The sequence below is a fragment of the Lissotriton helveticus genome, chromosome 1_2 (assembly GCF_964261635.1).
Source record: "Lissotriton helveticus chromosome 1_2, aLisHel1.1, whole genome shotgun sequence".
Lineage (NCBI taxonomy): Eukaryota > Metazoa > Chordata > Amphibia > Caudata > Salamandridae > Lissotriton > Lissotriton helveticus.
In genome coordinates this window covers 145944027-145970920 of record NC_136058.1, presented here as the reverse complement: position 1 = coordinate 145970920, position 26894 = coordinate 145944027, and the positions used below count along the sequence as shown (strand labels likewise).

The following is a 26894-nucleotide window of genomic DNA, read 5'->3' as shown; positions in this document are numbered from 1 at the left end:
AGCAACTATTTTGCCTTTGGAAAATAATTAAGAATCTTCCTCTTTTCTGCTGTATCTAGAAGTGGGATGTCTTATGGCAGTTGAGTGCTCTAGAAATGTTGTAATATTTAATTAATTCATTCATTCATTGATATTGATTGCACATGCCGGTGAATTATACAAGGCGGTTATGGATAATATTGTTTCTCTATGCAGGACCACTGTAGGCCCCATTAGGGGTAGCAATGGCACTGAAAAGCCTGGCAGTCCCTCTCCAGTGCTGGACTACTTCAGAATATAAGCAGGTCTTTGACAGTCTTTTGTCTTGGCATGAGGTGCGTTGCTGACCAGGTGGAACCTTTATGAATATCGCAGCAGAAACTCATGGATGCCCGCCCTTCCAAAGAAGGTACCAGGTTGAAGAAAACAAACTAGAGAACACCTACCAGATGAAAGGTATGGGTAGGGCAGCGAAGAGGCTTAAATCATGAAACCATGAAATGAACGATGTAGGGCAAGATTGGAGAAAGCCCACTGAAAGTTTCTGTGGCACACCTGATCCTTATTTATTCCAGGAATTGAGGACAGAAAGAGGGACAGAGGTTGAGCAGTCCACTGCAGACACTTGTTGTAGAAATTGATGAAAATAAAAAGAGACACATCTTTTGTAGCATTTGTCTTAAACCATTTACCTGACTACAATGGTTCTCTGGTGTTTGCTGATAATTCCACTGGGGAAGAAAACATAAGTCTAAGCACTATCACATATCTTCCAATGGAATATAAAAATGGCAGGAGCAGGCACGAGAAGAGAAAACACTTTAATGGGAAAGCTTCTGCCGTTCTTTTCTAGTTACCTACCTATTAGATGCACCCCTCAGGGGCCCTAAAGTCCCCATGGGCTTGGTAGGGTATTTTAACTACCTAACACTTTCATTCCAGCTAATGCCTTACCGATACATTCTGGCTCTGTACCTTAGGGTGCTGTGGTTCTTGTGCTTGTTTCACGGCTACATGTATTGACTAAAGTCACATTGAGACAGTACACGCCTGCTGAATCCCCGACAAACCTGCCCCCAAACATCAGAGGCTCGATTCTGAAGTTCCTGTTAACCTGGTGAAGATATATGCTGGAGGCTAAGGCTTCAGGAAAATATACTAGAAGAAAATTCTGGAACAGGTGGTGGCCCATTTACAAAAGAAACTGGAGTTTTAGGAGACAATATTTCCATCCACTTCCAGAGGAATTTGGATTACACATTGCTACACGGTTGGATGTCAGAATACCATGAGCAAAATATAATTGGATATTAATATTGTAACCTAAGTATTATTTACAGAAATATTTCTCCATTAGGTATAGCATTTCTATTATTAACTCCAATCGGGGGATGATAATGATAGAAATTCTATGCAGTTATACAGCAGTGCTGGCGACGTTGCCTGCAGCGAACCCAGGTCCGGTACCCTATTCACCGGATATGCCATTAAAATGGATAAAAATAGTGGCCCAGGTAGGAGTGTTAGCAGGGATTGAAAGGTGGACTACCTTTGGGGTTAACCATGTTGGGGATTTATATCGGGGTGGAATATTGCTTAGGGTTAAAGACCTGACTAAAGAATTTGATATACCTAGAGGACAATTTTTAGTACACACAGTATTGGTTGCAACAATAAGGAATTACTGGAGAAATGGAGATACTGAACCTGCCATACATTAGGTATTCCAACTTCTTTGTACAACAAATGGTGTGTAAGAGCGGTCACGTATCTATATTGTATGATTCGTGCAAATATTCTTTCTCCTCTTGATGAGTTGAAAATAAAATGGGAGAGAGACTTAGAGGTTCTAATTAATAATGCGGACTGGGATAGGATTGAAGCACATATACTAGGTGTCTCTATAAAGGCTAGGTACAAATTAATTAATGTCTATTTCCTGCATAGAGCTTATCTAACATCTGGCAGGATAAACAGGTTCTATGTGACTGCTGCTGCAAAATGCCCTAGATGCTGGGAGTTGGGGGCAGAAATGTTCCACATGGTATGGTCCTGCCCTACATTAGCGGGGTTCTGGAGGAAAGTAATAGAAAATGTTAATGGAATACCCTTATTGATATCTCTTTTACACCCTTGGTATGCCTCCTCGCCCCAAAACTATGAAAACGACTTCTGGGATAACTGATTTAGGTTTGATTCTGCCAAAACGAGAATTGACTATGCAGTGGAAATCAACGTATGGTCCTCAAATTACTAGATGGCGTAAGGAAATGGGTACGTTTGGAGAGTGCTGGGTTGTTTTGTGAGATAAAGAGAGGGTGTTGAAAAATTGAAAGGGTTAAAGTTTGGGAACATCTGGTGGATAGTTTGTAGACCCCGGAAGTAGATACACATTTGTTGAAAAGCTCCCCGAGTTCTTGCTGGTGAAAGAGGGGAATTCTAGTTTAATTCAGATACATTAGCTGCTAATGGGTACTACTGTGATATACTTGTTCATGTGGAATATTTTGGAACTTTATTTATGACTGCTTTACTTGATTTGGGGTAACTGGGTGGGGGGATTGATGTTATAGTGTCGTTGTAGTAGTTTTAGTGGACCTAAGATTGTGGTTGCATGTTATCTGCGATATATTGATTATAACTTTTAATCTATTAATTATAGTTATCTAGTATTTCTCTTCTTTAATCTATCTTTTAATCTATTATAATTATGTGTTTACATATCCCTTTTAAAGCAAATTATTGTATATGTAGTGTGCATCATTTATAGTCGGTATTATATGTCACTATTGCACTAAGGTCTATTTAATGAAACTAATAAAAAATATTTAAAACTAAACTAACTCCAATGGGGGATATTTTTCTAATCGATATTTAGGAAACCAATTTTCTCAGACTATATTTAATCCACAGTGTTCTGGCGCCATACCTGCTACAAGGCAGAACATGTCTATTCTGTTTCAGTGTTCTAGGTTATCAAAGACTTGAGCCCTCGTGAATGGAAACAGCCTGATTTGTATCTGTGCCAAGATACGGGTCCTGGTAGTATCCCTCGGAGGGTTATCACTGACTTTCTAAATACCCTAAGGATATACTCACTTCTGGCTGCATCATGGTTCCTTCTGTAGAGGCCATCTAGTGTGTACCATTGGGAATGTGAGCGAAATCTTCATGAAGCCACTAACCTTTCTTACTGAACTGATGTTTACACGGCCCAAACTGCACTGCTTTTTAGGAAGGATTGCCAGGCACCGGCACTGTGTCTTATTGTGAACCTATTGAGTTAGGACCTGATGCAAAAGGAAATTCTTTGGCATGCAATTTGATGTGATAACTTCTAAATTGCTTTTTTCAGTCTTGGATGTGGCTGCCAGGTATCAATTCTGATTGAGAACCCATTCCCCACTATACTATTTTTGGGTCACAAATTGTTTGGACTGCCCCATTTATTTTTTTGTTCATAAGGTTTTATATAGCGCGAACGTGACCCTCGAGGGTATCAGAGCGCTTTACAGTATATAGTTATAAAGACATACGAAATGAGGTAGTATACACGCATTTGTTATTCATCATTACTTACAAAAGAGGTAAATAGTATAAGATAACATAGGCACCCAGTCACATCTAGTCATTTGCCCTCTCTGGTAGCTGGGCTTGGAATCTAAGAGCGGGGCTTTAGTGACCGTGGAATGTCATTGCTGTCAGGCTATTGTGTCAAAGGTGGTTCTGGAATGTTTAGTTTTGAAATGTGAGGGCAGTTGTGGTCTAAGTTTTTGGGAGATGGTTGGGATCTTCCTTTCCACTATATAAATATCACTTTAACTTCAACTTGGCCTCAGACCGTCTTTTCCTGGATCCTGCATTGAGAATCCTACACTCTCTCTAATTCACGAACTCTGCTTCACAATCACGTTCCCTTCCGGCCTCTGTTGTGTGTGTGCCTCTTTGCACTTGAATTGACTTCAAACCGCTAGTCAGAGATGTCCTGAGCCAGCAGTCTCCAGTGCCACAGGACTGTGACTTCCTCATTACATTCTGGGACACCATACCCGAAGAACATCCCATCCCTCATCAAAATGTTTCTGAAATTGCACTTTTTTGAGTTTATTTGCTCAATATTTGGGATTGGAACTCTTACTTACAGGACCCTTTTGTACTTCAAACCATTGCCATTCTGCCTGCATGACTCTTCGCATGGGGTATGGCGGCCCCGTTACCCATGTAGCCCAAGAACTTCCTCTTTGCTTCCCCTATGTTTGCACAATACTGACGGTCCACTCCAAATGAGGAGAATCAGAGGGAGTCGGCTAGCGTAATCTTTGATTGTCCTTCTCTGACCGATGAGCTCCTGGCACAAGAATGTTGGTGTTCCTCCTCCTTCAGTCTAAGGTGTTTACCTGTACATTCCCCCAGTCATTGCTACTCATGAGACTGAGGGTCTTGTCTCTGAAACAGTTAGCCAACAGATAAAGGATATTATTAAAAAGTGTCTCGTCTCCTTCATAACCATGTATGTGGCTGTCCAACCTAGGGTTTTTTGATAGGAACAGTTTTGTTCCTGAAGGTCCATGAAGTGTCCAGCTACCTGTTAAGGTCCTAGGCATCCTAATGCAGGACATAGTTTATTTGCAGGCAGTCAAAGTCTGTTTCTCTTGTATTCTTCAACACTTGAATTCCACAAGACCTGGGATCTAATACCCCGTCCCTTTCTGGGATTTTTCTTTCAGTTCCAGTTTCATCAAAATGCTCTTTTCAAGCTTTTCAGTGATGCTCCTTTGTAGTTATTGATTATTTAGTTATTCAGTTTTTCAGTTCCACGTTCCTCTTCTCTTTTCTTACAGAGTTCGTTTTCCATTTCCACTTAAATAAAGGATGCAGCATTGCCCTTTCTCCATTGTGACCTTCCTCATAGGGTGCGTTCTTGCTTTTCTTCAGTGTTGGATGGTAGGCTACATTTATTTGCACTGTACACTTTCGGAGCGTATACCATCTTTTCACTCTATGTTTGTAGGGAACGGACCGAATTTTTTCACCATACACTGAGAACATGGGTCCTGATGGGCATCAGTAGAGTACAGGGCATGCAGAAGTTTGGGTGGCCCCTTCCCTTTTCTGTGTAGGTACGTTCCTGCAGAAGGATTCCTTCTTCTTGAATGGCGGCAACATAATTCTCCTACACATGCTTGTAAGGTGGTCAAAAAGGAGTCTCTTGAAACCTTCATAAGCCTTCGACCCACTCGGTCCTTCAGACGAAAGCGCTTAGTAATGGTGCAATATTTTATTGCTTATCAGATTCATTAAACATTCGAGTTCAAGTGAATATCTTTTTTTTTTAAGTCTGCTGGCTCTAGTTGTCATATCCTCAATTGTTAAGGACTGTGACAGGAAGAGGGATGAGATTGTAATTCCCTAATCACTTCCTGGTAATCTTCTTTTAAATAATCCTTCTAGTCCTTCTCACACTCCTACTCACCTCACTCACTGCCAGAATGTTAGACCCCACTGCACTACTTAATTAGAAGACACGCAGGAAGTTGTGGGAAGAGTGCCCCACCTATGCTTTGTCCCGGGCAGAAAAGAGCAAAATGTAAAAAAAAACCAATGGAAATAATAAGCAGAAGGCTGAGGCACCTCACTCACTCAAGACTGTGATGAAGAAGAGTTAGCAGTAAGCAATCAGGGCATTCTCTACCACTCCTCTGGACTCTTTCTACACCTCAAAACTACCACACCAGTACTGGCCTGGACCCATGTGCACCTGCAGAAGCATCTATGTGTACAGTAACTACAGATTGTGAAGTATGGCGATAACACCACCCATAGGTTTGAAAACTATAGTTCGGTCCCGGCATGAGCCCACACATGCCTCCTGCAGCGTCAGCGTACGTAAACTAATTACCAAATGTGAAGTATTGAAACACAGCTCATTTTATTAGTGTGTACCAATATTTAGTAATGGCTTGGAGGTAAAGGTCTTTGCATTAGGTAATTAACTATCAAATAATGCACAGCTTTGATGTGTTATATAGTGCTAACATGCTGTGTTAACCTACTTCAGAGAGCCAGTTCATAGTTAAGCTTAGAGTACTAAGTTAGTCTCATCTTTAAACCATTGGTTAACATTTTTAAATGTATTTGTAAAATATGGTTACTATGCAATTTACCATTATATTGCACCACAGTATGGACTGAAGACTTGAAGAGTTGATGAAGTGAGGGTAACTTATTCTGAATGGAGTGGGTGCATGGCTGATGTCCTCAATATGGCTTCAGTGTGTTGGATTGGAGGCAGAATATTGGATCTGAGGGCTAGGGGAAGAAACATGTAGAATGTAAGTGATAGCCACAGTACAGCTCCCGAGTACCAATCTAAGGGCCTAAAACGTGAAATGAGGGTGTGAGGAAGAAGCATTATGTGTGTGGTGAGTGGGCCACAGGTGTCTCCACAATAGCTTCAGGGCATTGGATTGAAAGCCATAGTAGTGATATGTAGTATGTGGGTGGATGCATAGCTGGTGTCTGGTAAATAGCTAGAGAAAATAGTGGTGGTTGATAGAGTGTGCGGGGAGAAGTATTGAATAAAGAGTGTGTGCAGTGGTGCTGAAACAAATTTCATAGTGGGTGTGCTGCTATCAATGTTAGATTACTGAAGTCATAGAGATGGTGAAAAATCCAAGCGTTACAAAAAGCACAAGTAATAGCAACTGAGGCATGCCCATTCTGCAGAAGAGTGGTAACGGTGTATTGTGTAGTCCGTGGTACATTTTGGAGCACACTGTCACAAATATATTACTTAAGCATGGTGTGGAAGCGCAGTGTCATTTACAGACTGCTCATTTTCCATTGAAAAGGCCTCAATTTTGCACTGACATGCAGTTTCACTGATAAAACAATATAACATGAAAATAATGTGTGGAAATAGTGTTCCGCAAATATCTATCATTTCCATATCACCGAGTAAAGTGCTTTGATTTGTTTTGGTCCCATTATAATCTTTCTGTCCATCATTCTTTAGAATTACAAAAAAATTGCTTTATTTGTGCTTTTTTAACTGCTGATATATTTAGAAATATTTGCACAGTTTATTCAGAGATGTTTAAATGTGGTTTGTGTTATTAAAAACCGACATCCTATAGCATTTTCTTTCACACTCCCTGAACTCCAGCAAAATTGGTATATAGTTAACTTTACAAAATCCTTTAACCTAGAATCATCTAACTTTGCCATAAGAGAAAAAAAGATAACACCAATCTCTTTTTTTTTTTAAATGAATTTTATTTAATTTGCAAAGAACATCCTATTGGAAAGACAATGATGAACCTCTGTATAACGTGGCATCTTCGGAAATTCACTGGTTCGCATAAATTACCCATAATCAGCAGGGAGTAATCACTTTGCTTGCCCCACCCCCTTACCCTGACTCATGCCTCCCCCGTCTGCCCAGGTGACCAGCCATCCAGCTTCTGAACACCCCCTGCTCTCTTAACTCCAACCACGGACCCCACACTTTATCAAACTTCCTCGGACAGCCCCTCGTTTGACACACTAATCTTTCTGCTAGCATACATCAATCCTTATTTTGCACCCATCTTGTTGAGTCAATGGCCTCCCTGCACATCAAGCCTGTATAATATCTCTCTTAGCCACAGCCAGTGCAATATTGCAAAACAGAAGGGAGTATTGTTCCGTTGTCTGTTCCCCCTAAAAACCCAAGCACACCAATTGTGCCGACAGATCAATTGGACCTGCCGCTACCGTTCCTATATGTCCCTATATTGTCCGTCTGTACACCTCAGTCTTGTGCAGTCCCATGTGTGCACCAGGGCCCCTTTCTGCCCACTGCCCCTCAAGCATTTGTTGATAGCGAGTCTGCCCATGCCCTGTGTAGAATTTTAAGCTGGATGAAGCGAAACCCCACCTGGATTGCCACTTTCCTCAGGTATCTGTACGCCTCTGCCCAGTGCGCATCCTCCATGACAACCATGTCCCATTCCCATCTGTACGCCAGCCCATCCAGCGGCTTCATGCTGTTCCTAAATAACATTGCTTAAACAATAGACACCACATGACCGTTAAGTGGGGCCCCTAGCAGCCTATATTCTAGTGGGGTTTCTTTCCCTATTGTCCCAATGTGTCTAGTGTTCTTACTACGGACATGTCTGATCTGCAGGTATCGGAATCTCTGAGACTCTGCCATTTCATATTGCTCTTTTAGGTACTCATCCCTCAATGCTCGAGGTGTCTGTCACAAATTCCTACAACTCAACGAATAATAATACTGTGCACAACTATGATCCTTTGGTGTCTTAGTGTGCTGTGTCTGTGTACCACCAACAAAAAGTCTCCCCTCTCTGGGCAATCAGCAATTTGTCTCCCCTCGGGGGAGGAGCCTTATGTGTCCGTCTCTAGGTTTCCAGCCTGGGATTTTCCGTCCTTCGACCGCCACTGCCGGTCTATATCCACCACCGGGACTGGGTGCCTCCGATCCAATTTCGGCCAGGTGTCTCTTTTCCACCCCCTCCCCTGACCACTGGCCTCCAGCCCTCAAAACATTCACACACTTCGCTGGGGGTGTAAAAGCACAGGCTTTCACTTCTGCCAGGACTTTGCAGGGAAGAGCATCATCTATGATAGACTTCATTTCCGCAACTCCGCTTTTGCCTTATCAAAGGTTTTGTGCTGTACCCTCCTGGGTGAAATCTGGAAAGAGCATTACCATGTGGTCTCCACCCGAAGGGGCCAATTCAGTCTGAAGGAATGCAGGAAAGCTTCCCGGTCTCAATAATTCAGAAGTCTCGCAATGATCTATTGTTGCCTCCCAGCAGGCCTAGGCATGACTCCTAACCTTGGATCAGCCCGCTCTACTACAAATTGCGCCGACAGCTGCTGTGGTTGGACAAAGGACCAGGGCAGATGTTCAACACGTTTTTCCACTTTCTTGCCTTCCACTTTCTCAGGTATGCCCACTAATTGCACATTATTTGTTCTGAACCTCCTCTCCGTATGCCCAGCACGGGCATGCAGGCAGCACGTGGTTGCCTTCAACAGTAAGTCTCTCAGGGACGACTCTGGGGGGTCTTCTGCTGCCGCCCCAGGGAGATCTGTATGTACTTGATCACCACCCAATGCCAGAGCGCGGAATGCATACTTCTGACCTTTGTCACGTACCATCGTGTCCCAGTCCACCAGTCTCTCAGGACAAGTTCATAGGGTGTATCACAGGATCTACCATGGCCTCTCAGTCCCTGGCCCTGGGGGTCTGTCATTCCCTAGAGGGCTGGCACCACCTTCCGGAATGGAATACTGTCCAAATCCATACCAGGTCAGCAATCTGTAAGTATCAAAAGCAGCCAGTAGCCAGGGCACAACAGTCCATTCTAGCCCTCACTTGGGGCCCCTCTTTAGGCCACCCCCACCTTACTGCACTCCTATGTAGGGAAGTAGAATGAAATATTACCGGCAGCTAGCTGAGGTTTGTGTTGCTGTGCAGCCGTATAAGGGTAGTCTTTCATGATCTCTGTGCTCCGATGGCTATGCTGCAAAGGTGGGACACCTTCTTCTCTGTCGCTATCCTCGGAGGCCTCTCCTTGTGCCAGTGCGCCTATCCCTGCTTTACAGGATCCGCGCCGCAATGTCTCCCTCTCCTAGGTCTTGGGCCACCATCTCCGTGTTTCCAACCACTTTGGGTTCCGGCCTGCAGACACTCTCCTCATTTGCACTTCAATGGGTGCCCGGTCTCATAGGCGGGGCCAGGCTACCCACACGCCGGCTCCTAGAGCAGTATGGCCTGGCAGTTTGTTGGCCCCACTGCACTATTCGACACCTCGTTCACGCCAAGTGCAGGCCCAGGTTCAGCGACCGGAGCTACAACTCTTTGACGTTCCCAATATGGGCCATAGCGGCTTCCACAGCTAAGCTTGTCTCTCTATTGAGCGGCGGTACCCAGTGCCCCACGACAGAAAATCACTCCTCAGGCTCCCTGGGGTATCTACCGGGGCACCAACATCCTCTCCTCGCTCAGGATCGTGCCAGATATGGGTTGACTCACCGGCTTAAGCAGGAGCTCAAGATCTATGTGCCATGTTGCTTCAGCGCTTAGCCGTCAGTAAACAGTGATCTTCTTGGTAAAAGAATAAGGAGCAATTTGTCAGAAGACATAGCCTGACATTTCAACTTTGTCTTCGAACGCCCAGCAAATATGACAAAATAAAAGCAAAAGTTGAAGGCATCTTAATTGCTCATTCACCTTCTGAATTTCAGAATGGTTATTTTGGAGGTGCTGCAGTGCCTCTGGGTATGTGCATGGCTGGTGTCCCCAGTATGGCTCCACAGTACTGGCCTAGATACCATAGCAGTGGATGTTAAGGCATGGGGAGCAGTTTTTAGTATGGGTGTTGGTATATGATTTGTGTTCTCAAAATATCTCCAGTGCAAAAGATTGAAGACCGGAGTAGAGGGTGGGAGGACAACTGGTGTCTTGAGTAATTGAAGAGCTGAAGCAGTGGTTTTTTACTAACTTAGATAATGGTAAGTGATTGTTTGTCCCAGGAACATTTAAGGAATGTGCTGCGTTTAGCTTGAAACATAGCAGCATTTGACGACTTCTCTTAAGTTATTACAGAGCACAACATAACACAACCCAATAATATGAAACAAAGCAAAATAACACTGAAAATCATAACAGGGCACAGCAAAATAATCAAAACAAAAGGCAACAGAAAATCAAAGTACAATACAACAACACACAAAACAATAATGCAGCACAAAAACACAGCAGCATAAAAACACAACACATAACCAGCACAGTAAAATACAACAGATAAGTATTTTTGTCACACATTGCTACCACTACAACTCTGCTTTCATAATAATGTAACATGTATTTTCACCAAGCACTGCCTCACTCACCGCCAAATGGCATGTAACAGTGCCAGTATAAATGTTTTGTGGTCCGACCGAAGTTTTTATTTGGTGAATGGGGTGTTGCTTTTGTTCCCAGTACATCTCCAGAGGTCTGGATTGTAGACCAGAGTAGTGGATGTGAGGCTAGGGGTAGTAGTATTTAATGGGGTGGGGCAGGGGGTCCGGATTGTATTCCCGATAGCACTCTAGGACATTGGATGCCTGTAAGGGCATGCTGAGAAGTATTTCGTTTTAGGGTTGAGTAATGTTGAGTGGGTGCCGCTTTACAGGTAACAGACTCTTGTTGGCAGCAGTTTCAGGAGCTACGGCTCTGCAAAATGCAAAGGCCTCAGCAGGAGTGCAGGCATTGATGATAGCGTAGCCCAGATCTCTCTGAATCAGGTGCCACTTACAGAACTCAGGCTGGCCCAGAACGCCATAATTTAGGAAGGTAACTCGAGAGATCAACAAAACATGTGTGGACGATGACATGGCACACATAGCAAGAGGCCACAGGTGGGCACGTGGTTGGTGTCACAGGTCTGTGTGTGGTGGCCCGATCCGGATATGAGATGTGTTCCTTGTATGATTTCTCTTGATTGGCTTCTCTATGGTTCTTAGACTTTTCCAGATGTTGGTGTGTGACATCAAACAATACATTGTGAGCGAATAAAACTAAAATCATATTTTGCTTAGGTTAGCTGTTATTTGTCAAATGTTTTGCAAAAGATGCAAAAGTAAAATGTAAATATTACTAAATTGAATCATAAAAGCACAGTGTTGTGTTAGAACGACCCAGATATGGTGACTTCCATTGAGTACAGTAGGACGCCCTTCAATAACACCTTTGCTTATCATATCTGACATGTACAGCTTTATTATAATGACTAGCAAAATCAATAAATAGATATTTTGAAGTTCTTTCAATCTAAGAACTGGTTTCTTTTTTTCCAGAGAGATTCAAGCTTCGGAATGTGAACCTTTCTGCCAAGAGCACAGAAGGCCGAGGATGGTAGTGACCCAAGGCTGAAGATGGTAGTGTTCAAAGAATTCTTTCTATTTTGGGTGACGGCATTGGTTGGCTACTCCGGAGAAGAACCTTGAGTACACGATGACCTTCTGCCAATACATCCTTCTCATCTCAGCATGATGCCAGCCCAGCTGCATGTGCCCTTGTCTCATAGTTAGGCTTTTGGAAGAAGTAGGCTCACAATGACGTCCTCTTTTCGGCACGGAGTCACCATCACTGGGACTGTCCTTCTGGTAACTGGAACTCTATGCTTTGCCTGGTGGAGTGATGGAGAGACGGCCCTCCTGGCCAGTAATACCTCTAGGGCAGAACCTGAGAGGGAGGGCGTACCCGTGACCCCAGCAGCCCATACCTCCTCCAACTCTCTTCTCAGGTCTGTCAGCTTCTTCTTCTGTGGATTTGGGGGGCTCCTCCTTCTTTTTGGGCTTCTGTGGTCGGTGAAAGAAAACTCCCGTACTGTGAGGCAAAGATATCAGTATCACCTCCGTCGAGAGCTGCATTACATCAGCAGGGAACTCAGTGAGAAACTGGCAAACAGGTTAGTGGAGAGACACCACTGGACCATTCTAAATATCAATACGTCTCCATTGTTAATGTTGGTGGATATTATCGTTTAAACTGTTCTTGCGTATATACCAATGTCTCCTTTGGTGTTGATTCACCAAAGGCCAGGGGTAGAGTATGTGGCAATCACACCCACTTTGTCCCCTGGTGACTTCACTGGAAAGACTCCTTGTTTCACTCTTGGCCCCTCAGCAGCCTCTTATTTGCTGCTCACAGGTAAGTAGGTAAGGAGAAGCAAAGGTAAGGGGAAGGAAAGACAGAAGGTAACTGGACTTATGCAGCACTGGGTACTTTATTTTTCCGATTATATGACCATGGGTACTGAGGGCACTGTCACTGGTAGTAGCTGCTGCCACTGGCTACCCTTAGTACATGCCCACGACTGTCGGATGTTGAGAAAAGCATGTGGAGTCCTCAATATTTATTACAATGCAGTTTAATCTATGAACATCTCAATTAGTGGGCATTCTAGTCACTATTTTCAATTTTCTGATTGGTAGTTGTGTCCCCAGAAAAGCTCAACCACAGTTGACTCAAAACAGCATTGCTCCATATTACACTATTTCCACTTCTTCATGGATTTAGGAGATATCAATGAAGTTATTACTATGTCGTCGAGTCAGTCTATTCCAGTAAATCACCATCTAATATGATGATTGTTCGAATGCTACCATCAAATTTAACGTTGATGATCTTAGGGCCAGATTCACATAACTAACTTAAGACAAAATCCTAAACTTACTACTTTTGGTATTCACAGAATGCACTTACTACTTTTGGTATTCACAGAATGGATTTACGACTACTAACTTTACGTCCGCCCACACTTGCTAATTCCAATCTACTCAACAATTCTTTGAGTAGATTGGAATTAGCAATTCCAATATCGGTAATACACCCTAATTGCTCATTCATTCGCTTAACCCTATCAATTATAGGTTATATTCAAGGATTTAATCAAATACTCAATGTTATTCATTAATGTTCGCTGAGAGTATGTAGTCGAATAACCCTGGTTATCCCCACTATCATTTAAACCTTTAGATTTCTTGGCACTCGTAACGGCCCTGCGGGATTTTGCTCGTCTTCCCTTTTGCTTCACGCCTCCCCTCTTTCTTTTTAAGGGAATGCCTGCCCCTGGTAGTTTGGTACTGGTGGTCTTCTCAGGAATAAAATGACCAGAAACTACAAGTGATGATACTTCCGAGGGGCGTTCCAATTGTGATTCTAAACTGGTGTCAGAAATAATGGAATCCCCATGGGTCGCTAATCGAGCTGGAAGATCTTGGAGCTGTGGGGGAATACCTATATCATTTGTTTGTTCATTGCTAATACTGGTATTCGTAGGAGTCCTTACTGACTGAATAGCCCCCAAAGATGAGCGTTTGCTCTGCCATTCTGAGGATATTCGTCTCTCGGTTAGCGCTATTTCTTTTTCTAACACTGAAGTAGCCCTTATAATAAATGCGTCTAAAGTCCCTCTAACAGAGCCTCCCACTGACCATTTCCGCCCTAAGCTCACGATGTTATTCATATTTTGTACAGTGTACTTAACACAATAGGCAAATATGAGAAAGTGGATTCTTTCTGTTAATACATATAGTCTTACTTCAAAGTTCAGAAAATCAAAGGGACGTGGCCCAGCCCAGCCTTGGCCTGCCTCGGACGGCCACAGACGGCCCGCCCTTTGCCCGGCGCACACCCGCGCGCATCCCGTGACGCGGGAACTCTGTCCTCCTTTTGATGCACCGCCTGGCGCCAAAACGAATGGTGGGCGTGGTCAGCCGCGGGGATCGCCGGGGTATGTGGTCCCCCCTCTCAGCGGCCGCGCACAGATGGGAAAGTGCGGCGGCGGCGGAGGAGACCGGGAAAGCACTTCAGGCAGCAACGTGTGGCCCCAGGTGAGCAGGGCAGCATGTGGCAATAAATAAATATGCGCAAAAGGTCAATATGCGCTGCAGAGGGCACCCCTCTAACTATGTAAAAATTGTATGCATATACTTGTTGGACTTGATGCACCATAAGCAAGTATTTTCCACTGTAACGCTTTGCTCGTAAAACTGTGTGCTATCCTCAAGTGCAGACGTTGTAAAGGCAATTCCTTTGTGTTCTTCAAACCTGGTGTTAGTAGAATCCTGCCACACATGGTGACTCACAGTGATGCTGCATAGAGGCCAGCAAGAGCAGCAGTGGTACTGGCTGCTTTATCTGGGTGCACCGATTAACCCCTAGCCATAAAGGAGCAACTGAAGTTCCCAGAGGAGCTGCCAGACTCTGGATGTGGCAACACCGAGGCTACATTTGTAAAGGGACAAATTCCCCATCTGAGGTCAGTGTGGTCATCGCTTCTTGCGCTAGCCTAAAGATGACGTAGCTGCGCAAGATCTTATCCATCCCTGGGTGATATACATTTACCCTCTTCATTCCTTAGACCTCAGTCTGGTGTAAGTTTCTTAACCAGAGCTTGTGGCAGGCAGCCAGAGATTTATATATTTGTGGTAAATGCCTCCTTCCCAAAATAAGGGCCCTTTGATGCAAATGTTAGAAATAACTTTTACAAAGGTCTGTACCTTGTAGATTTATAGTTGATACTTTGGCACCATGCAGTGCACACTTATTGTAGTACTTTTGGGCCAAGATACAATAAACATCTGATTGTGGTAATACTGAGAGAAACAGACTTCTTGTGTTGTTTGAGAAATGTGCCACCACCAACGTTGTGGATGAGTACAATGTGGAGTGACTTCTAAGGACATCATTATGGAATAAGACTATTGACCTCAATTAGAGAAGGGCAGTAACATGAATTATGTTAAAATTAGTAACACTGGAGCTGAAGCAAGTGCTTTCTATGGAAAATTATGTTGGCAGTGAGATCTGAAGGTCAGTCGTTCAACACTGAGTTCTGAGCGCACCCTACACAGTTGGCTAGAAGTAGCATCAACCATCTTGTTGCGTGAGCTACAACTTTGGCGTAGCTCTACAAGGCATGCTTTCCCACCCACGGCTGACACAAGTGAGCTTGGTTCAACACAATGATGAATGTGAATGACAGGTTATTGTAGCCTTGCAGAACACTACTCAATGTGATATTGAAATAGAGTTATTGCTTTTGGGTTTGAGGGCACCATGATAACAGTACCAGACCAGACCTATTTCGCTATTCACAATATCACTGCACTAAGAAGAATGAACAGTTTTAAGAAAAAAGTATTTATTATGACAGGAACAACTTGCTTCTCAGTACATCGGAAATAACTACACAAAATATTATGAAAAACAGCAAGAAATCAAGTTATAAACAACAAGAATAAGATGAACATTTCTAAAATGTTTTGTTGTCATCTAAAACCTGACACCTTAATGCTTTCTTCTATGCGCTACACTTAGAGAGTATGGAAGGCAGAGCAACTTGCACTCTAGAGCTTCTTAGGGAGAAGAGATGCACTCCAAACCTTGTTAACAGTGAAGGCTGTCTTTATCAGCTGAGTCGTGAAGACAGTGTTCCCTGTGAAGAGCAAACACTACTCTGTGGTATCAGTCTTCCTCAAAGACTCTTCTTTATTGGCTTCAGGCTTCAAGCAAGATGAATCATCTGCGAAGTGCATAGTGTGCTGGCAGTAGGTGAGATCGTCTCTGGAAGAATCTCTTTGGATAATCTGGGCGTAGGCCCCCTTCTGACAAGTGCTCAAGTGGCAGTCCTTATATACTAAATCTTATCAGAAATTGGAATTTCTAGGCATACGTTTAGGAATCTATGATATAGATGTGCATCAAGGTGTGCGTCCCAGACGTTTCCTTATGAACATGTACAGTAAAAGGACGTCAATTCAGACTATATTATTTCGGCTATATGTCTGTTTTTATTCTTATTTAAACTTAACATGGTGAAAAGTAGACATTTGTCTCAGACGAATGTAGCATCAAATGTTGTATCTATGTCATTAATCAAATGACTTGACACTTGCACAGTTCTTAAAAAGATAAGGTCAGACGATATCTGCGTCTAATGACAGAGATTATAATGATTCTGCAAAAATGGCGAATTCCATTGTATAAAATTGGGAAGATAGTGGCCTCTATAACCTAAGATGGAGTCAGGGATTACATAAAATAGAGCCGGACCTTAGGGGCTTTACGTCAATCTATTTAACACAAAAAAACAAATAGTTGCATGCAGAAAAGTAATGTGTGTAATCGTGGCTGAGCTAAAAAAAAATGTGCACGGGGCGTGGTTTGCAGCCGAGTGCAATGGCCGCACTCTAGATGTGCTCCGACAGACCCGTGGCACTGCAGACTGACACAGCCCACGGATCAGCATTAATTTTGGCGGACACGGCGTGCTGTGCTGCCGGGCGCCCATGGGGGGCCGATCGGAGGACTGCTGAGCCCGAGATCTCGAGTGAAGGAGGTCGGGTCACCGGCAGAGCCAAGGACCGGCCCAGGCACAATGGCGGCATCGGACTGAGACGGAGCTGGGGCTCCGACGAGGGCTGACTTTGCCCTGATGCGGGATTGCCCTTCTGCCTGTGTATACTGCCCCCGGCTGAGATTTAGGCTGAGATCGCGTGGTGGCGGGCCGCTGGGAGCCCTCGGGTGTTGCTGGAGGACCGATACGGAGGTGGGGTGCGGCCGGACCCGGGCACAGCTGTGAATTTAGGCCCCGGCTTTGGGGCCTACTACCGGTGGACGCTGGAGGCGGGGCCTGGGGCACCGGGATCTGGAGTGCTTCGGGCCGTCCCTCCCTACCCTCACCCTCTCCAGGACAATCAGCCCGCGTGATAAGGAGCGGAGATGCCCCACAACAAGTGAGGAGGTCCGGAGACCGACTCCCGATGGCCGATAGAGCCGGAAGCTAAAGGAGTGCTTCCTCACCGCCTGCCGCCTACGTACCTTGCCGGCCTGACGGCGGGGGGGGGGGGCCTCTTGTGTGGAGCTACTGCGCGCCCTTGGAGGTGAGCCTTATAAGAGCGCTGAGGAGGGGACCGGCTGGCCTCGGGGGCGGCTACCGATCGGGGCCCGGGCCCGGGGGCCTAATATCAGCAAAGTGACGGACACAGTGCATAGACTACTGGGGATCGGGGTACCGTGTGCCGACTCCCCCCCTCCCCCGCCGTCATCGGCGGCTATCCCTTCTGAGGACTGCGTGGAGGGGAGCGGTGATATTTTGGACGCCGCGGGAGGATCTTGAGCGTCTGAGAACGTGAAATGCGCTACCTCTCTCCCCCCCCCCCAATGAATGCTGGCGCAGAGGCCGGCGGGCTGCGGACTTGAGGTAGCAGCGCCGAATCTGACTGAAACACGGCCTGCCTGAGCTCGAGACCCAGCGGCGGGGAGCATTGCACTGGGCTTGGATTACTGCCTTTGTGATCTGGTGGATGATTGGTGACGGCGACCCTGGGAATGAGACGCAGCTATTCCCCCCCCCCCCCCCTGCCCCCTGTGAACGGGTGAAACATGCCTCTGCCCCCAGGTGCTACTGCTGGGACTGTTACTTCGTAAAGTGAAAGGCGCCATCCTGCTTGTGTGACACTGCGGTGAGGGGAACCTTGGACACTCTCCATATTTGGGGGCCGGGATTGCTCGGGCCCTTGTACGCCGACGGAGCCGAGGTGGAGCGGAGTGGATTCGTTTTAGGTCTGACCCTCCGTCCCGAAGCCCTTCTTCGGGGGGCGGTATTATCTAATGTATGGACCTGCCTCTCCCTTCTTTTCGGACACGAGGTGCTTATTGCGGACGCCTTGTTTCCACATGGCCGATGGTGCTGATCTAGTCATCTGCTACCTTACACTGCATGACCCGCTCTGAGGAGCAAGTGAGGTCGGTTTACGAATGCGCCTGGCGTGTGTAGCGCTGGTGAATGCTGAGGGGTAACTGCTACTTGAACGTGTCGCTGGGCTTTGAAGCACCACTGATTGTTTGCAGTGTGAACTGTTGCTCCTGTCGATCTGTCGGTAACATAGCAAGCTGTGAAAGCAGTCGGTGTGCACGTTCTTATTTTGTCCTCTATGCCGTCAAGGAAGATGGCCACATGAGGCAGGGGTTCCAAGAGCGCCCCCCAGGCGCAGTTGGCCAAATTCGCCTGGACCAAGGGCGGTGACAAAGGAGACTCGCCTAGATTGAATAAAGATGCCGCGGCGCAGTCGCCATCCCCGAGCAAGGAGCCTACGCTTCATGACGTCATGGCGGCCATAGGAGGCATGCGCACGTCAGTGGACTCTGTCACAACGGAGGTTTCCCTACTCCGTGCAGACTTCAAACAAATGAACAAAAAAGTGAAGGAACTTAAGGTGGTAACGGCGGCGCTACAGGAGGACACTTCTGAACTGCAGCGTCAAGTGTCGATCTTGGAGAAGAAACAAACTCAAATGGCACAGCAGTTGGATGATTATGAAGGGAGAGCTCGTCGGAACAATATACGAATTATCGGAGTTCCGGAAAAAACAGAAGGGCCCGCTGCGGACCTCTTTGTGGAAGAGTTGATCACCCAACACCTGAAGCCGAAGGCTCTCTCCACTTATTTTTCCATTGAATGAGCCCATAGGGTGCCGGGCGGTCGTCCCAAGGTAGGGGCTCCACCTAGACCCATAATTGCAAGAGTGTTTAATTTTAGAGACAGGGACAACATCCTGCAGGTGGCCAGAGCGGGTCCCCCGCTGAAGATAGACAACTATGAGGTCTCTTTCTTCCCCGATTTCACAGCGCGAGTTCAGGCACAACGGCGCAGCTTTCAGGCAGTGAAGCGGGAACTGCGTAGCAGAGAAATCCGATACGCTATGCTCTTCCCGGACAAATTAAGAGTGGAGAGGAATGGTAAACCCTGGTTTTTCGACTCCCCGGAGGCTACCTGGGAATGGCTGGAGGGATGGACGAGGGTCGGCGACATGAGGAGCACCTGCCACAATGGGGCGGACCGGAGGGGAGGTGGAGAACCTGGTGCCTCCGGGGCAGAGACTGTGTTGGAAACGAGTGAACTGGACGAACAGGGCTGAAGGACGTTAATCTCCTACGGAAGGACTCACTCTTGAGAACACTCGCAAGTATTGGGTTTGGGATTAAGCTGAAGGATCTTGGGGTTTTGAGGGAGGGGCATTGACGTTTCGGGGGTGCCGGAACCAAGAGTTCCAGATATGTAACAGGTCAGATTTATGGTTTAACACAGGGTTGGGTCAGAGCGCATCACCTCTGCAAGTTTAGCACGGGTAGGGAGTAGATAGGCACTCTGCCATGTTTGGGGGTGGGCAGTTTGAGGTCCACGGGCAGGGGAGCAGGGTGGGGGGTAGAGGAGAGTTGGGTGAAGGTTTTCGAAACGACTCAATCCAAAGTTATTGCTTACTGTGACACTGTGCGAATTCAAATGATGATGTTGGAGGGAGGGATGGACTGGTTGCATTCTGTTTGGTGTTTTAGTTCGGGGCAGCAATTCAAGAATATGGGCGAGCAAATGTGTGGTGCAGTAGTGGGCTTTCAAGGGTGTTATCTCTGGAATGGCGAGCGAAGTTGTGGATGACCCGATAATAGATGATTCCGCCCCGGTCATGGCTTCAGTGTCCCCTTTAACCCTGGTCACCTGGTACGTACGAGGCTTGGGAGATAAAATCAAGAGGCGATTGGTGTTGCAGTATATATGAAGGGCAGCCCCAGCATTGGTATTGCTTCAAGAAACGCATCTGGTGGGTTCGACATGTAAGGCTTTGGATCGGTGGGGGTATGTGATGGCAGTGCATTCTGAGTTCTCCTCCGGCTCCAGGGGGGTGGGAATCCTAAAGCGTAAACGCTTTCCTGTGATAATACAGCAGGTATGGAAAGATGCACAAGGACAATTTGCAGCAGTCTCCTGCTTGTGGGAGGGAAAGAGGTTCAATGTGGTATCGGTATATATCCCGCCCGCACTCCACTCAGTTGCTCTCCCCGCCCTCAGTGCATTTTTATTAACGCTGCCGGAGGGCGAACTCATATTGGGCGGTGATTTCAATGCGGTTCTGGATGAAGGAATTGACCGTCACCCCAGCAGGGTGACAGGGCTGCATAAAGCGCGGCTGACGGGTTATGTAGAGGCTATGGGTCTTACGGATGGGTGGAGGTTTAAACACCCCGGGGATCGAGTCTACACCTTCTACTCAGGGGTACCTAATAGTCTCTCACGTATGGATCATTTTTTTGTCTCTGCTGACAGCTTGCCCCATATAACTGAGGTAAAGATAGGCCCGAGGGGTGTCTCGGATCATTCCCCAGTCTCCATGGTATATTCCTGCTATGTGAGGGCCCGGAGGCGCATCTTCCCAATTTCACCTCACTTTTTGCAAATTCCCCAAATCAGTAAAGACCTAGTCACGGCCACGAAGTACTACTTCCAAGAAAATACCGCTTCCGTTGATTCGCCGGTGGTCCTATGGGAAGCATACAAAACGGTGCTCATGGGCCAGGCGATAGCCTCCATAACAGGTCAGAAAAGGACTGTGCAAGAGGACCTTAGAGTACTAGAATACGACCTTGAAGTTCTGCAATCCAAACATGATCTTAATCCTACTGAGGAGGCTGCGCGCCAGCTGCGCCTCAAGCAGGCAGAAGTGACGGAGTATCAGCGTGTGCAGGTTAGACAGCGGCTTTTGCGTACTCAGCATATTGTATACGAGGTTGGAGATAAGGCAGGGAGACTTCTGGCATGGTTGGAAAAGAAAGACAGGGCCCAGAGGACGATAGCGCAGCTTCGCACTGCGGATGGTACGGTCAGCACTACCCCTATGGGTATAGTAGAAATCCTGGCCAATTACTACGAAGCGGTTTATACCCCTTCCTCTGGTATGTCCTCCGAGGAGGCACAGACCTACATTACGGATATTTTAATGCCCTCCCTCTCAGATATTTACGCCGAACTGTTAGAATCGGACTTCACGATAGATGAGGTCCTGGGTGCTATCCATTCGTTGCAGTCCGGCAAGGCCGTGGGGCCAAATGGGATCCCCATAGAACTTTATAAGCGCGTCTCGGATCACGCGGCTCCGCATCTGTTGCGTATGTTTGAGGACAGTTTGGCTGCGGGGGAACTCCCCCGTAATCAGCGGACGGCTACGATTATCGCCATACCGAAATCCGGCAAACCTCCGGACGAATGTGCATCATATCGTCCTATTTCATTGTTAAATGCGGAGGCGAAAATACTGGCCAAAATGATAGCTATACGACTGACCCTACACCTGGCGACACTTATTCACCCGGACCAATCCGGATTCATGCCGAATAGGAGCACAGCTCTCAATTTAAGGCGAGTTAATAAGGTGTTGGCGCAGATCCCAGCCTTGTCGGAACCGGCTGTGATCCTGTCTCTAGATGCGCGAATGGCTTTCGACATGGTCGAATGGCCGTATCTCTTTGTGGTGCTGCGACATTTAGGCTTCGGACCAAGGTTTTGTGCTTGGGTGAAGCTCTTGTATACAAACCCACTTGCACATGTTGTGGCTAACGGCCATATCTCCAGGGATTTTAGGCTGGGCCGTGGTACGCGTCAGGGGTGTCCCTTATCGCCACTGCTCTTCGCATTGATTTTGGAAACATTGGCAGCATGGATACGGTGGGACCCCATGATCAGGGGTCTCAGCTGGACCGAGTCCTGGGAAGACCGAATATTGCTGTATGCTGATGATATTCTTCTTTATTTAACTCTTCCTGGGAGTTCACTCAAGGTTCTTCTTAACATCTGTGAGATCTTTGGGTGAGCCTCAGGATATACAATTAATTGGTCCAAGTCTGTGTTATTTGTTCTCAAGGGGCCATCACCGCGTCTCCCGGACGGATGCCCCCTGGTGATCGCTGATGGGCCCTTCAAATATTTAGGGGTGTGGGTGACACCTAGTCAGGAGATTTTTTACCATCGCAATGTATTAACCCCACTTGAAAGATTCCGCACGGATGTGAGGCATTGGCATACCCTACCATTGACCCTTCTAGGTAAAGCAGCGTTATTTAAAATGATGACCCTACCGCGCTTGCTGTACATCTTGGAAAATACTCAGTTTCTCGTGCCTCCTAAATATTTTACGTCCATAAACGCCCTGGTTTCTGGTCTCCTCTGGGGGGATAAACCGGCGCGCATTTCCCGGCAAAAGTTGGTACGAGGTTGGTTCGATGGCGGTATAGCGCTCCCGGATGTCCAGTTGTACTACTGGGCTGCCCAAGATTATAAATCACTGGCTCCATGCTCCGCAGACTGAGCCTGCGTTTAAAGCAGATAGGTACGACCTGGGGGGCGGAGGAGTGATGGCCGCACTCCATGACCCTAGAGGAGTGACGGCCCTGTTGGGCCCTACGGCTCACACAGTAAAGTTATGGTATCAGGCTTCTGCTCGCCTCAAGTGTAAGAATACGATCACACAAATGACGCCACTTTGGGCATCGCGGCGCCTCGTCGGCTCTGTAATAGTAAGGGTTTTGAGGCCTTGAACCGCATAGGTATATCGACGATTGGAGACCTCTATAGGCGGGGTGCGATTCTCACCTTTGACCAGCTAGCGGCTCAATTCAACCTGGTGGAGACGGAACGTTTCCGCTACCTGCAAATCACTCACGCTCTCAAGTCTGTGCTGCCGGCTGACGGAAAGTTATTAGAATCTACGCCTTTAGAAGATAGACTGCTTAAGTAGCACATGCTGAAAAAGGCGACCTCGTTGGTCTACCGTAAGTTGGTCAATAATATGCCTGACCCTATGGAAAGACTTAAAATGGCCTGGACTGCGGAAATAGGTGAATTCGATGAGTCGGACTGGCAGGCCGTGCTCTCCTCTCCTCAGGAGGTCGCTGTGCCGTCACGGCTCAGACTGATACAACTGAAAGTCCTACACCGAGTATATTACACCAGGGTCACACTACATAAGATAGGAAGAATCGCACACCAGTACTGCTTGAGGGGCTGCGGGGAGGAGGGGACATTTTACCATACCATCTGGGATTGCCCATTGATTGCTGGTTACTGGTCCAAGGTTATGCGAACTATATCTCAAGTGGTTCATGTTTCGCTGCTCCCTGAGCCACGCCGTTGTCTATTGAACGTTTGGGAGCCGAATGATCTGAGCAACCCCCTGCAGGATTGGGCAACGCTGGGTATTATGTATGCTAAACGAAATGTAGCTAAGGCTAGGGGGTCCCCAGTGTTGCCGGGGCTAGGGCCTGGAGTACGGATATGGACTCAGCGATGGTTGCCGAAAAGGCGGTATATTTACATCGGAAATGCCCGATAAAAGTGGGGAAAAATTTGGGGAGCCTGGAATGAATATAGAGGATTTATTTGTGAACCACCACAGATGGAAAGTGATGATTCGGATTAATACGGAGGGGGGTTGGGGTAGTCCTGACGTGGGAAAATTGTGTTTTATCAATGTAATGATTGCAATATTGATGTGCCATTGAGATAGCCTGCTATGGCCACTATGTATCGCCTTATTAACTATGCTCGATTGATATGTACAATGTAAACCTTGAGAATGCCCAATGTTTATTTTTCTTAACAATAAAAATAGTTAAAAAAATATTTAAAAAAATGTGCACACAGGCCGTGACCTCCATGTATTACCCCTGGAGGAATTTAGACATAGATTTACATAGCAGTCTCGCAGGGCAGCAAGTAAAATTGCTGCACTCTCCCTGCACTGGTGCACTTTACGCAGACATGTTTAATGCATAGTTTTTGTATTGAAGGGACACTTTCCAAGGCAAAAACTATGCTTTAATGCTTTCATCACTTTGTATGTGTGCTGTACAATGCAGCACAAATGCAAAGTGGAAAAAGCAAAGAGAAATTAAAGCGTTTCTCCTCGTTGTGTCTGGCTCGAATAGGTGCAGGATTTTGGTGCAAATACCGGTCTACAATTCTTGGTAGATAGCAATTTGCATCAGACCTTATGGGTGGTTGCATTGGAATTCCCATGCACCTCCCATCGAATGCTCACGCATTGTACAATATTGCATCACAATAACGTACGAGTGATGGTCAGTGAACATGGCTGCAGAAAAAAATTGATTTGGTGATATCTTCTAGCGTCCCAGCTGAGCAGCTAGGGCGTTCATCATTTTCCTGTCTTTGCCCCTGTTCCTAATGTAGGACCACACCAAGAAATGTTTCTCATATATTTAGATTCTTTTTATTTGGTGGTATGGGAACAAAGAAAGGACTTGGACAATTTCAGTGACAAACATTTCTCCTTGAACAAATTGGAAAAATTAGTATAGCGCTCAGCAACTCCACTCACACTGCACTGTATGCAATGCAGCATTGTTATCGTTGTTCTCTCTTTGCTAGTAGACCTTTGTAGTATATCATTCTTTTTAGTCCGACTTGAACACTTTCTAACACCTTCAATCAGACTACAAGGGGTTAGAAAGTAGTGAGTCTTTGGGAATTCCTTTCTATTGCAAGGAAGTTTGATACTCAGACTTTAACTTCAGATTTTCTTTGTCTATTTCAGCAATGCTGGAACCAACATTATACCATCGTACGAAGAGGCAACAGGCTGCAGCCTTGCTGAAAATGCTCAACTTTTCCCACTCAACCATTTTGTGAACCTGGAGAACCTCCCACCCCTTTACGAAACACTTACTGGGAATGACTGGCGCCCGGGGAGTCACAAACGCAGCCTATCAGACAGTGCCCTTCTTGAAAACCTACATCATTGGCCACACCAGCAGCTGGGCCATAGAGATGACCACACTGGCATGAGTGTCACTCCACCTCCTAGCTACGAAAGGATCAATGATCTTGTGACGTGACCTGTGGATCTATCTGTGAAAAGAAAGATATTTCAAGGACTAACTGGAGCTTTACCAACAGGCTAACTGATTTACTATGATTAATAAATATGGAACGTGCAAGTTAAAATTTTATAAGCTGCCTTCTATTAGGAATGTGTACCCCTGTCTAGCTAGTTGAGCAATCAGGGATGCATTTCAAAAATCCTAATGTGGTGAGAATCAGGTGGATTGAACTGTATTTTTCTGTAACTTATTCTATAGTAACTTTTTTATTGGGGCAATTAAAGTATGGTCATAAAATTGAGTTTTTCCGCTATATGATGTGTCTGTTCAGTGATCGGACCCGGAGCTGCCTTCTTGATTCCACTATTGAAAATACTTCTTCAAAGGCACAGACACGTGTATAATACCCTTATCTCATCTCACAGACATTGATGATGCAATAAACATAGACCACTTAACTTAATGATTGGCAAGGATCTGCCTTCTGTTTGTAACAAAATGTTCTTCTTCGCTGTGAACCGTGATCCTTCTTCTTCCTGGATCTGTCAGTGAAATGTTTATTTTCTCAGTGCTCAGGGAGTGAGCAATATTCCACGGCTGTCATATCTGCTTATGCGCACTTCCTCTAAAATGATAAATGGAATGTTATCTGCGACAGAAAAAAAGGGTTATAAAAATAACATGAAAGATTAACATCCTGCTGCATTGCAGACAGTATTGCGCACAGCCAAAAGCTACTTACATAAGTACAGTAGTGAAGAACTTGCCATAACTGGCCGATAAAGTGCAATTGGAGACAGCAATTGCAGGGAAGCTAATTTGTAAAGGACTTGTAGGTAATCTGCACCCTTAAACAAGTGACCCTACTGACAATAAATAAACATTTCTGAGATCTGCACGGCAGATGGGGGCTGACCACGGATGTATGATGTTACAACGCAGGCTATTACAACGCCTGCCTTTACAACGCGGTTTTTACATCGCATACCATTACAACGCATAGCGCTTTTGGGTGCTGGATAGTGAATAGTTTAATTTACTATTCCAACTCCAGTCCCCGTGGACACTAGGGAAGGTGTTGGATAGTGAATTAAACTTATTCCCTATCCTAGAGCGCCCCCAGCGCAATGCGTTGTAATAGTTTGCGTTGTAATGACCGCGTTGTAATGGTAGTGCGTTGTAAAAGTTTCGTTGTAAGTGATGTTTACCGCTGACCACTATTTGTCTGCCTTACCGTGGCATCACCCATGGAAATCCTTACCCACCTAAGAGCATGTTACCCAGTCATTTGATGCACTTATCTTCCTCTCGCTGCATGCCTAGTGACCTCTAGACACAAGACCAGGCAGCAGGAAGGTACATTGATGATCACCAAAGACATTCACCAACTAAACAATACAGAAGGACTCTTTATTGGGGATTGACCAAATTTCAGTTTCTGTAGAACCAAAATGGCAAAAAATTCAGTTTCAGGTTACATTGGTGCATGCATCGGGCCACTAAGGCTCACTTCTAATATCGTACCGCAGACACAATAAACTCATCCACTCAACTGTTCTGCATGTACAAGGAATTGATCTTCCCTACTCTTGCCCACAAGACTCTCTACTACACTCTTAATAAATCTCATGATGCACCCTTTCTAAATAAAACAATTAGAGCAAACATTGTGCCA

General features: G+C 46.0%; 1 protein-coding gene across 2 annotated transcripts in view; it reads left to right on the top strand.

The window, feature by feature from the left end:
* Window positions 1–25682, top strand: part of TMEM61 (transmembrane protein 61) — a 72011-nt gene extending 46329 nt beyond the window's left edge. For both annotated transcript variants that reach the window (XM_078670202.1, XM_078670209.1), the window contains exons 2-3: window positions 11836–12449; window positions 24934–25682. In XM_078670202.1, the coding sequence (XP_078526328.1) occupies window positions 12094–12449; window positions 24934–25234 (657 nt within the window). In that variant the 5' untranslated portion in view covers window positions 11836–12093 and the 3' untranslated portion in view covers window positions 25235–25682. The remainder of the gene's footprint in view (window positions 1–11835; window positions 12450–24933) is intronic.
* Window positions 25683–26894: the final 1212 nt, after the last annotated feature.